The sequence below is a fragment of the Ceratotherium simum genome, chromosome 33 (assembly GCF_057802395.1).
Source record: "Ceratotherium simum simum isolate JZ-2026a chromosome 33, ASM5780239v1, whole genome shotgun sequence".
Taxonomy (NCBI): domain Eukaryota; kingdom Metazoa; phylum Chordata; class Mammalia; order Perissodactyla; family Rhinocerotidae; genus Ceratotherium; species Ceratotherium simum.
In genome coordinates, this window is record NC_141932.1 from 19,160,455 (window position 1) to 19,172,684 (window position 12,230).

General features: G+C 55.6%; 1 protein-coding gene across 2 annotated transcripts in view; it reads left to right on the forward strand.

Annotated features, from left to right (window-relative positions):
- The window catches only part of MEGF8 (multiple EGF like domains 8), a 41,416-nt gene that overhangs the window by 4,900 nt on the left and 24,286 nt on the right, over window positions 1-12,230 (forward strand). For both annotated transcript variants that reach the window (XM_014795183.2, XM_087421678.1), the window contains exons 2-15: window positions 1,119-1,282; window positions 1,479-1,685; window positions 2,538-2,718; window positions 2,799-2,887; window positions 3,490-3,905; window positions 4,344-4,489; window positions 4,615-4,737; window positions 6,573-6,727; window positions 7,030-7,149; window positions 7,513-7,657; window positions 7,743-7,906; window positions 10,042-10,242; window positions 10,634-10,834; window positions 11,288-11,524. In XM_014795183.2, coding sequence (XP_014650669.1) covers window positions 1,119-1,282; window positions 1,479-1,685; window positions 2,538-2,718; window positions 2,799-2,887; window positions 3,490-3,905; window positions 4,344-4,489; window positions 4,615-4,737; window positions 6,573-6,727; window positions 7,030-7,149; window positions 7,513-7,657; window positions 7,743-7,906; window positions 10,042-10,242; window positions 10,634-10,834; window positions 11,288-11,524 — 2,549 coding nt within the window. The remainder of the gene's footprint in view (window positions 1-1,118; window positions 1,283-1,478; window positions 1,686-2,537; window positions 2,719-2,798; window positions 2,888-3,489; window positions 3,906-4,343; window positions 4,490-4,614; window positions 4,738-6,572; window positions 6,728-7,029; window positions 7,150-7,512; window positions 7,658-7,742; window positions 7,907-10,041; window positions 10,243-10,633; window positions 10,835-11,287; window positions 11,525-12,230) is intronic.

Sequence of the window (12,230 nt, forward strand, 5' to 3'; positions counted from 1 at the left end):
ATTCTATGAGGCCCAGGTCAAAGCTGCAAGGCTGGGCCGGCCCCGTGGCTTGGCGGTTGGGTGCGCGCGCTCCGCTGCTGGCGGCCCGGGTTCGGATCCCGGGCGGGCACCGACGCGCCGCTTCTCCGGCCATGCTGGGGCTGCGTCCCACATGCAGCAACCGGAATGGATGTGCAGCTACGACATACGGCTGTCTACTGGGGCTTTGGGGGAAAAATAAATAAATAAAAAAATCTTTAAAAAAAAAAAAAAAAAAAAAGCTGCAAGGCTTCCTCTGATCCAGCCTTGGAAGTCCCAGAACGTCACTTCTGCTGTGCTGTCTTGGTCACACTGGTCTCTGAGACTCTTCCCAGATACAGGGGCAGGGATCAGCCCTCACCTCTCGATGGGAGGAGTGGCTAAGAAGTTTGAATCTACCTCAGTACCATTATATCCCCACTTGAGAGCTAAAGAAACAGATCCAGAGAGGGTAGATGACTTGCCCAAGGTCACACAGCTAGTAGCTACTAAGTAGCAGAGCCAAGATTTCAGCCCGGGCAGTCTGGCTCAGAGTCTGTGCCCTTAGCCACTACAATAAACATAAATGAGACCCTCCCTGGGTCGGGGCAGAGGGGAGCCGTGATACCCCAAGGTTCAGCTTTTGTCCAGGGGGAAGAAACGGCTCTTCCTTCAGAGCTCTGTTTGGCCTGGAACAGGGACCCTCACAGAGGCCCTTTCCGTCTGGGAGTATGCCTCTCTGCCAGGACCTGGACCCGGACCCTCAGGTCTGAGCGTGTCTGAGGCTCAGGCATGAATGGGAATGACTCTGTGTGGCCAGTGGGCTGGGGTTCCTGCACTTCAGTTTTCCTGTCTGAATTGTGGGGGTGTTCAGCCTGATCTCAGGAGTCCTTTCTGGGGCTCATACTGTAATTCCTTCTCGGAGCTCCTGTCCTTCTTGTTGTCACACCTCTGACCTCCCTGGGCTATGAGACCAGGAGCCCCTCGAAGGCACGGCCCAGGTCTGACTCATCTTTGGGCCCCCAGCACCTGGAGAGGGCTTGATGTTTGTGGGTGGGCTGCGTGGAGGCCTGGGGAGAGGGTCCACATTTGAGCCAGGCCCCTGTGTTCTCACCACCCAGCCCCGAGCCCCCAGCACCGGATCCTGCTGGACTTCCTTTTCTTGGACACGGAATGCACATACGACTACCTGTTCGTGTATGATGGTGACTCCCCCCGTGGGCACCTGCTTGCCAGTCTGAGTGGGAGCACCCGGCCTCCACCCATCGAGGCTTCCTCAGGCAAGGTTGGTGGGGACAGGCTGTGAGGCTGTGGCTGGAGGATCTAGGTGGAGTGTGGGGGACAGAGGACAGTGGGAGGGACTTGGCATCAGACTGAAGGACACAAAGAAAGGAGGAGGGGACCCCTGGGGTGGAGTAGGACCAGGCACGGACCACCCTCCCAGTCCAGTCCCTGGAGTCCTGCCTGCCGTGTCCCTGCAGATGCTGCTGCACCTCTTCAGCGATGCCAACTACAACCTGCTGGGCTTCAACGCCTCGTTCCACTTTTCCCTGTGCCCGGGCGGCTGCCGCAGCCATGGGCAGTGCCAGCCCCCGGGGGTGTGTGCCTGCGAACCAGGCTGGGGGGGCCCTGACTGCGGCCTGCAGGAGTGCCCCGCCTTCTGTGGCAGCCATGGCACCTGCGCCTCGGTGAGCCTGTCCCCAGCTGTGTTCCCCTGGGGCCCTGATCTGTGACCACACCCACCGCTCCCATCTCCTAGATCTGTCTGCCCCAGTCTGAAACTCCCCCTGCCACCCCACCCTTTCCCATGATACCACCCCCACCAGGGACCCTGCTCTCACCCACAATATTCCCCTCTCCTTCAGGATCCTACCCCAACCTGTTACTCCAACCCCACCTCCCCTTCGCCTGGGGCTCCTCCTCTGCCTGAGCCCTCTCCTGTCCTCATCTATAACCCACCTCTCACCTGTGAACCCAGCCTCCTTCCTCTTGCCAGGCCCGACTCCGTCCTTTCCCATGCAGCCACTCTGTCTGGCCTTGGGCCCCCCCACCATGACTTCTGACTTTCCACCGCTGACCTTGGGCCTAAGCCGTGCACATTCTGCTTGGGGTCTGGATCACGCCTGGTGCCCTCCCTGCCTTGACCTCCCAGATCTGAGCTCTTCCAGCCCCGGCAGACATTGACCTCACCGACCGTCTTTGCTCTCCAACCTGTTGTCTTCTTTCTGTCCTCATTCTTCTCTCTGGATCTTTCTCTTTTTCTTTTTCCCTTTTTCTGTTGGTGTGTTTTCTTTCCTCCACCTCTCTGCCTCCCTTTGCTTGTGTCTCTGTGTCTCTCTCTTCCTCTGTCTGTTGGTCTGTCTCCCTGTCTCTCTCCCTTTGTCTCTCTGTCTCTTTCTCTTTCCATTCTCTCCTTTCCTGTCTGTCTCTCTCCTTCTCCCTTTCTGCCTGTGTGTCTCACTCTGGCTCTGTCTCTCCTCTCCCTGTCTCTCTGTCTCTTTCTCTCTCTCTATCCCTGCCTTTGTGTCCCCTTGTCCCAGCCCCTGGGACCGTGCCGCTGTGAGCCTGGCTTTCTGGGACGTGCCTGTGACCTGCACCTGTGGGAGAACCAGGGGGCTGGCTGGTGGCACAACGTGAGTGCCGGGGACCCAGCCTTCTCTGCCCGAATCGGGGCGGCTGGTGCCTTCCTGTCCCCACCGGGGCTGCTGGCTGTTTTTGGAGGTGAGCAGATGGGTATGTGTCTGGAGTCTGGAGGCCTGGCAGCCTGTGGCCAGGGCTTGAGACCGTCCACCCCTCCACAGGCCAGGACCTCAACAGTGCCCTGGGTGACCTCGTCCTGTACAACTTCTCTGCCAACACCTGGGAGCGCTGGGACCTGAGTCCTACCCCGGTATGGACCTCACCTCTGCCCTGCCTGGCTGTGCCTGTCCACTCCAGGGCCCCCTACGGTGACCTCCTCACCCCATACTACCCCCACCCTGCAGCTTGATCCAGAAACACCTACTCCTCCCGCTTCTGCTTTTGTATCTCTGATTTTCTTTTTTCTTCCCTTATTTCCCTTTCTGCATCTTATCTTTCTGTGTGTCTCCTGTCTCTCTCTCGGTCCATATCTGTTTTTGTCTGACTCTTGGTCTTCTGCTCCCTCTTGGTCTCTGTGTCTCCTTCTCTCTGGTTTGTATTTCTCTCTCTCTCTGCTTTTCTCTGGCGTTTCTCCTTCTTTTCCTGTCTCTTTGTCTCCTCTCTCTCTTATTGTGTTTCTCTGTCTCACCTCTTTTTATTCAAATGTGTCTGTCTTTCTGGGTCCATCTCTCTTCTCTCTTTGCATATCTCTGTCTCTGTCTCACCTTCTCTCTTTCTCTCTGTATCTCTGTCTCTCCATCTTTCTCCATCTCTGCATCTCTCTGTCTATGTCTGGCTCTCTCTCTCATTCTCTTTCTATATGTCACCATCTGTTTCCGTCTCCATCTCTGTTTCCTGGTCTTTTCCTCACAGGCTGCTCGTCACTCCCATGTGGCTGTGGCCTGGGCCGGCTCCCTGGTGCTTATGGGTGGTGAGCTGGCTGATGGCTCCCTCACCAGCGACGTGTGGGCCTTTAGCCCCCTGGATGGGGGCCACTGGGAGCTCCTGGCACCGCCTGCCTCCAGCTCCTCAGGGCCACCAGGCCTGGCAGGTCATGCGGCCGCCCTAGTGGATGACATCTGGCTCTATGTGTCTGGTGGCCGCACCCAGCACGACCTCTTCTCCTCCGGCCTCTTCCGTTTCCGCCTCGACAGCACCAGTGGGGGCTATTGGGAGCAGGTGATTCCAGCAGGTGGGCGGCCTCCTGCTGCCACCGGCCACTCCATGGTGTTCCACGCCCCCTCTCGCACCCTGCTGGTTCACGGTGGACACCGGCCCTCCACTGCCCGGTGAGTGATCTGCCCTGCAGGGCCAGGCCTGACCCAACACCCCAGGCCTTTAGTCTTTAGTGGTCTTTGCTCATTAACCGACTCCTATAGTCATTCAGTCACTCCTTCCTTCCTTCCTTCATTCATTTATTCACTCATTCACTTACTTACTTACTCATTCTCTAATCTTTCATTCAATCTCTTGGTCTGTTGCCTCCCCACACACTCCCACCATCCATCTATTCAACCAACCCTTGCTTGGTGCCCTGGCTAGATTTTGCAGGGAAGCCAGAGATGAGTCAAACCTGGGTCCTGCCCAGGGGGAGCTTCTAGTTCTGAGGGGACATAAACCGGGTCACAGCCAGTCTCTACCCTGGGTGGTCACACAATTCCTCAGAGCCCAGAGGAGGGAGAGAGGCCCCTCCTGCCCTGAGCCCTGCCTCTGCCCCTCTCTCATAGGTTCTCTGTGCGGGTGAACTCCACTGAGCTCTTCCATGTGGATCGGCGTGTGTGGACGACGCTGAAGGGCAGGGATGGGCTTCAGGGCCCACGGGAGCGAGCCTTCCACACGGCCAGTGTCCTGGGCAACTACATGGTGGTCTATGGTGAGGAGGCTCCCCAATCCTGCCTCTCTGCCAGATGCCCAAGCCAACCCTGAGCTGAGGCTCCCTGCATGGGTGTCCCTACCTCTCCCAGGCTTGCCAGCTGTGCCCCTTTCCTCCTTTCCCAGGGGGCAATGTGCACACCCATTACCAGGAGGAAAAGTGCTATGAAGATGGCATCTTCTTCTACCACCTCGGCTGCCATCAATGGGTGTCAGGGGCCGAGCTTGCCCCCCCAGGAACACCTGAGGGTAAGTGGCCCCTCTATTTCCCTGAGGGTCACACTTCCCCCCGCAGTGAATCTGGGCTCTGGGCAGGAGCCACCTCGGTCCTTGCCGGGTGAGCCAGACATCTTGTTGGAGCTGGCCTCAGGAGGCAACCCTGAGGTTGCCATGGAGATGGGAGGCAGTTACAGTAGTATCAGATCTAGGTTCCAATCCAGGTTTTGCCAGTTTCTGTGGGAACTGCCCATGAAGAAGCAACTTTTTCAAGGTCACACAATGGGCAAGTGGCATAACCAGGATGGCTGGCCCCAAACAACCATCTATACAAACACCATCATGTCATCTGTCTGTGCCTCAACTTCCCCATCTGTAAAATGGGGATCATAATAACACTTAAGCCACTGGGCTGTTGTGAGAGTAAATTGAGATGACACATGATCAATGAAGACAGCCTAGTGAAGGGCTGGCCACGTTGTCTTTCTAATAGCGGCGAGAGTCCTGCTGCAGGGCCAGCAGGCTCACTTGGAAGGAGGTGTGGAGAAACCTTTCACGCTCATTGGATTAGAAACTGCTTTGAGAATTGGAAGAGAGCCACAGGCCTTCTCCTCAGGAAGACATGTGTATGCACAGAGTGGGCATGTCATTTCAGGGAGCTGTGGACTTCCCAGAGGCCCATCTATGCTCCTTGCTCCACTGAACACAAGATCAAGAACAGAGGACAAGCTTAAGGAAGGGACATTAACGCTTAAGAGATGGGCAAGAAGAAGGGTCCCCAAGGAACCCTGTTTGACCATTAGGAATAAAGCCTTAACCTGGCCTTTGAGGCCTCTAGTCCAGGGCTTCTCTGCCTGTCCCTGTCCCTCCTTTAGGCCCCTTCACTGGGCAGGCCAGAGGGTGAGGTTTCTGGAGGCCTCTTCCTCTTTTCCCTGGGCCAAGTCCCATGTGTTCACAGAGCATACAGGCCAATAAGAGGGTGAGGGAGTCACCAATCACTGACCACTTATCTGTCAGTCAGGACTCTTGGTTGTAAGTGACAGAAATCCAACCCAACCAGCTTAGGCAAAAAAGAAGAATTTCTTGGCTCACTTGAGTGAAAACTCCTGGCTTCAGGCTGGGCTGGGTCCAGCTGCTCACATGATGGCATCAGCCCTTTCTCTCTCCAGTTCTCGTCTGGGTTTACTTCAGTGTCTAGCAGGCCTTTTGTAGCTGGTCACTAGCAGCTCTGGGATTATATCCTGCTCTTTAAAAATGTACAGAGAGAAGAGAGTGCCTTTTTCCCAAGAATTGTAGGAATTGGGTCCCATCCCTGAACTAGGCACACACACTGATAGGCCTGGGCTAAAGCCCCGCTGCTGCCAGAGGCAGGGACAGCTCGACTTGAGCCTTGTGGACTGCGAGTGGGAGAGGGTGGTTTCCCAGAGGAAAATCAGAGGCTGTCACCAGAAGGGATGCTGGTGTCAGGCAGACAAAAACATGAGAGTCAGGCAGCCTGCCTCACAGCTCCCCAGGGGTGGGATGATGGTTCCGTTTAGAGAAGAGGAAACCAACGCCACACAGCTAGTCAGTAGTTGATCTATGATTTGAACCCAAGTAAGTGGTAGACCCAGGATTTGAACCCAAGTCTTTCTGACTCCAAAGGTCATGCTCTGTCTGAGAGATGATTTGGGCAGAGAGGTGAGAGAACCGGAGCTAGTGCAGGGCCAGGCAGGCTGGGAGGGCTTCCTTGGGCAGGTGGAGTTGAGGCAGGAACTTGGAGGCTGAGCTGAGGCATAGGAGAGTCAGGGGTAGTCCTCTGAGCAGGGGAGCCATGATGGGGAGGGGGTTTGGGCGTCTCATGTCCTTGGGGCTCTGTATTCTCCTAGGCCGAGCAGCACCTCCCAGTGGTCGGTACTCACATGTGGCGGCTGTGCTTGGTGGCAGCGTCCTCTTGGTGGCTGGGGGGTACAGTGGCCGGCCTCGTGGGGACTTGATGGCCTATAAGGTGCCCCCCTTCGTGTTCCAGGCACCTGCCCCGGACGTGAGCACTGGGGTGACAGGGAGAGGGTGGCTGGGGAGGAGGTAGCATGGTTTCCATGGATAAGGGAGAAAGTTGGGGGGTCCCTGGGAGAAGGAATGGGGGTCCCTAGGGCCGTGAGAGGAGAGAGGTTGGTCCCCAGGTTCAAGGGAGGAGGAATGGAGGTTCCTGGGGCTGGGAGAGGAGTGGATGGGGATCCTCAAGGTGCAGAGCAGTCGAGGTTCCCTGGAGTAATCACAGTGAGCGGGACCAGGGGAGCAGGCCCCAGGTCTGAGGAACCCCTGCTCCCTGCCGTCTCTCTACAGTACCACTTGGACTATTGCTCCATGTACACGGACCACAGCGTCTGCTCCCGAGACCCCGAATGCAGTTGGTGTCAGGGAGCCTGCCAAGCTGCTCCACCTCCTGGGACCCCCTCAGGGGCTGTGAGTGACTGCCCAACACCCTGTCCTTTAGCACAGAGACACGGCCCTTGGTGTCTCCTTCTGCCTAAACCAAGTAGAGAAGGACTTTCCCCAACTTGGGAGACTGGTTTTCACACCTAAGATCTGCGTTTCTGACTCCTGACCCCTGAACCTTTGACCCCCTCCCCGATCCTTTTGAACTTATGACCCTGTCCAAGGATCCCCCAGCCCCTGTCCTCTTGATCTTCCTCATTACGACCTGGCCTTCAGTTCCCTCCACCAATTTCCCAACTCCTTTCTTCCCAAGACTCCTGAATCCACAGCCCCTCCCAGGTCCCTTAAACCCTAGTGGACAGTGACCGCTGTCCCCTCCGCTCCCTGCAGTGTCCAGCTGCCAGCTGCCTGGGCCTGGGCCGCCTCCTGGGCGACTGCCAGGCCTGCCTGGCCTTCAGCAGTCCTGCAGCTCCTCCCCGGGGGCCTGGCGCCCTGGGCTGGTGTGTGCACAATGAGAGCTGCCTCCCTCGGCCTGGTGAGTGTGAGTGTCGAGTGGCAGTGTGGGAGGGGGCGGCGCCGCACCTCATCCTGACCCCACCTCCTTCCCTCCGTCCTTACAGAGCAGGCCCGCTGCCGAGGGGAGCAGATCTCAGGCACTGTGGGCTGGTGGGGACCTGTGCCTGTCTTCGTCACATCCCTGGAGACTTGCATCACCCAGAGCTTCCTGCCTGGCCTGCACCTGCTTACCTTCCAACAGCCACCCAATGCCTCCCAGCCCGACAAGGTGGGGAGCCGGGGGAGGGGGCCCAGCGTGGAGTGTCTGTTGAAGGGCTTGGTCCTAGGGTTTTCGTTTTTCAAATGGATCTTTATCACTCTTGTGTTTATCCGTAAGTCCTTTACATTCAAGGGTCTGTTTTTCCTTTTTGACTTAAAAACATTTTTTTAAATTGTGGTAAAATGCACATAACATAAAGTTTACTATTAGTGACATTTAGCACATTCCCAATGTTGTGCAACTATTACCACTATCTAGTTCCAGAACATTTTCATCACCCCAAAAGGAAACTCGGGATCCATTAAGTCACCACTCTCCATTCTCCTCTCCTCCTGGCCCCTGGCCACCACTAATCTGTATTCTGCCTCTGAATTTGCCAGCTCTGGATAAGTTGGAATCATATAATGGAATCATTATATATAGTCCCTTATATATATATAATGGAATCATATAAGTTGTGGCCTTTTGTGTGTGGCTTTTTTCACTCAGCATAATGTTTTCAAGGCTCATCCATGTTGTAGCATGTGTCAGAACTTCATTCCTTTTTATGGCTGAATAATATCCTGTTGTGTGGCTGGGCCACATCCATTCATCAGCTGATGGATATTTGGGTTGTTTACACCTTTTGGCTGTTGTGAGTAGTGCTGCTGTGAACATTCATGTGCAGGTTTTTGTTTGAACACCTATTTTAATTCTTTTGGGTATATATCTAAGAGCAGAATTGCTGGGTCATGTGGTAATTCTATGTGTAACTTCTTGAAGAACCACCAGTTTTGATTTTGATTTTTTTTGTGTGTGTGTGAGGAAGATCAGCCCTGAGCTAACATCCGTGCCAATCCTCCTCTTTTTGCTGAGGAAGACTGGCCCTGAGCTAACATCCATGCCCATCTTCCTCTACTTTATATGGGACGCCGCCATAGCATGGCCTGACAAGCGATGCATTGGTGTGTGCCTGGAATCCGAACCCGGGCCACCAGCAGCAGAGTGTGCGCACTTAACCGCTACACCATGGGGCTGGCCCCTGATTTTGATTTTTAAAATAGGTAATATAGTCACATGGTTCAAAAATCACAATGATATAAAAAGTTGAGTGAGGGGCTGGCCTGGTGGTATAGTGGTTAAGTTCGCGTGCTGTGCTTCGGCGGCCCGGGATTTGCAGGTTCAGATCCCTGGTGTGGACCTATGCACTGCTTATCAAGCCATGCTGTGGTAGCCATCCCACATATAAAGTAGAGGAAGATGGGCACGGACACTAGCCCAGGGTCAATCTTCTTCAGCAAAAAGAGGAGGATTGGTAACGGATGTTAGCTCAGGGCTGATCTTTCTCACCAAAAAAAAAAAAAAAAAAAAAAACCTGAGTGAAAAGTCTCTCCCATCTGCCTCACTTCCCACCCCCTCAGTGTGGGAAGCTGTCCCCAGCATCTCCCCAACTCAGGACTACCCTAACTCTTCCTAGAAGATCCATTTGGGTTTCTTTTATATCCTTCCAGAGTCTGCCTATTCAAATACCAGTAAATGTGACAGTTATTTTTCTTTGTTGCACAGAAAGTAGAATACCATCCACACTATACTGCCACTTCCTTCTTTTATTAACACATCTTGGCCAGCTTCCCGTAACAGGACTTAGGAAACACCCTCATTTTTTTTTTTACAGCTACATAATATTCCATTTATATTCTAATGCCGCAGTGCTGTCGTTTATTTAAACAGTCTCCGATGGTGAACACTTGGGTTGTTCCATTCTTTTGCAATTAAAAAAACACACACTAGCAATAAACCATGTAGTATGTTCGGCACTTTGAATGCTGGATCTGTATTCCTAAGGGCTTAGGTGGAAAGGTGGGGCATTGGGGAAGAGGATCCTGAAAGGTCCCGGGTCCTGGAGTTTACTGAGAGGTGGAGATGAGCAGGGGCTGGGACCTTGTTGCCTATATTCTGACCTGAAGTCCTGACTCTTCTCCCAGAGTGATCCTGGGCCTCCCCACTGCCCCTGGCCTCAGTCTCTCATTCGGTAAAATAGGGAAGGAGATTGGGTTGTCTGGTCTTTTCTGGCTCTGATGTGGCCCTTAGGATGTGGGTACTGTGGGTTGGGGGGCGGCATAGAGAAAGGCGCTCACACATACCCCGCTCCCTGGCTGGCACAGGTCTTGATTGTCCGCAGTACGACCATCACCCTGACACCCAGCCCAGAGACGGACGTGTCCCTGGTCTACCGTGGCTTCATCCACCCACTGCTGCCGGGAGGGCCAGGTGGGCCAGGGGCTGAGGATGTGGCCGTGTGGGCCCGGGCCCAGCGCCTACACGTCCTGGCTCGGATGGCCCGTGGGCCTGACACGGAGAACATGGTGAGGGGGCCTGGGACACTCAGGGGCTGTTTATGATAAACGTTGGGGCTGGGATGTGTGGTGCAGGGCAGTTTGGGGAGAACTCAGAGGCACGGGATGTGTCCTTAGTGGAGGAAAGGCCCTGGGGTTTTCGGTTGTGAACAGAATTGGGGAATTTTGAAGAAAGTGGGGAAGGTCTGAGTTATTAAGTTAACTCCCCTGAGGAGGAGGTGTGTTGCTGGTAGGTTTGGGGGTACTTGGAGGTTTTTGGGGTCTAAGTAACCCTGAGGGCATCTTCCTCATCCCAACAGCAGGTGGGTGCTGGGTGGGTTTGGGGCTCTTGGAAGTTTTAGGGGTCGGAGGAGGGAGTAGAAAATTCTGAGGCCCCTGTCTGTCCTCACCCCTACCCCAGGAGGAGGTAGGGCGCTGGGTGGCGCAGCAGGAGAAAGAGACGAGGCGGTTGCAGCGCCCAGGGTCTGCTCGCCTCTTCCCACTGCCTGGCCGGGGCCACAAGTACGCGATAGAGATCCGGGGCCAGCTCAATGGCTCGGCGGGCCCTGGGCACAGCGAGCTCACCCTGCTGTGGGACCGGACTGGCGTGCCAGGTGGCAGCGTGAGTACCCAGGCCCTGGCCTACCCCCAGTCCTGGGCCTCAGATCCCCTGGGCTCTCTGAACCCCAGGTCACAAACTCTCACTGCCTTGACCCTGACTCTTGAACTCTGGGCCTCACCTTGAACCCTCCAGACTCCAACTTCTGACCCCCAGACTCTGACTTTATCTCATATTCTGACCCCTGCCCACATCTCTGATTCCTCCTGCCCTGACCCTGCTGACCCTGACTTCTGCCCTCCATACTTTGACTTCTGATCTCTCGATTCTCTCAAATCCTGATCCCCTTTTGTCTGCTAATGTCCTAAATCCTGACCTTCTGCTGCCTGAGTACTCAGCTTTGTCCGCAGACACTTAAGTCTTTACCTCCAAATTCTGATCCCTACCCCAAACCTTGACTCCTGAGGCTTGACTTGGAGCGTGGACCCCTGACTCTCATATGACCCCCTCCCCCAGGAGATCTCCTTCTTCTTCCTGGAGCCCTACCGCTCATCGGCCTGCGCCTCCTACTCCTCCTGCCTCGGCTGCTTGGCAGACCAGGGCTGTGGCTGGTGCCTGACCAGTGCCACCTGCCACCTGCGCCAGAGTGGGGCCCACTGCGGGGACGATGGGGCTGGTGGGTCCCTGCTGGTGTTGGTGCCTGCCCTCTGCCCGCTCTGTGAGGAGCATCGCGACTGCCACGCCTGCACCCAGGTGCCTGCCAGACCACAGAGGGAGGTCTCAAGTTGGAGGCAGCCAAAGCAGATGACTGGGAAAGGGGAGGGCCCCCTAGGGCTGCCATGGGCAGCCGAAGGGCCCCCTGGGTGGTGGTGGTGGTGGGAGACGGCTGAGGCTGTTGTCATTGATCTGCAGGGGAGAGCCCCGTGGGGAGCAGAGGAGGGGGGCTGGAGAGTGGGCGCCTGGCAGTCAGGATTCTCCCCGTTGCAGGGCCCAGAAAATCCAGCTCAGCACCTCTTCACCAGAGGGGCATTTATCAGCTCAGGCACCAGAGTCCAAGAATAGGTCTTTAGGCCTGCTGGCTCCAGCCGTTCAAACCACACGGTCAAGCATCCACCTCCCTCCATTCTGCATCCTGTCCTTCCCTGGAGGTTCATTCCTTGGAGTGGCAAGGGAGCCACAAGGGCTCCAGCCTTTTATCCCACCACTCAGCCACCCGAGTCCCAAGTGGAAAGAGAGCACCTTTCTGCCCCCACCCACAGTCTCACCCCCAGTTCAACAGAAGTCCCAGAAGTGCATTTCATTGGCTCTGGTTGGGTCTTCTGCCAACTCCTGGACCAATCAGTGAGGCTGCAGGAAGGGAGTGTGGTCCCTGGCCACCTCTGGATCCCGAGGATTGAGTCAGCCCCACCTGGACCACACAGAAGGGGTGCTGTTGCCCAAAATGGGAGTGGGTGCTGGG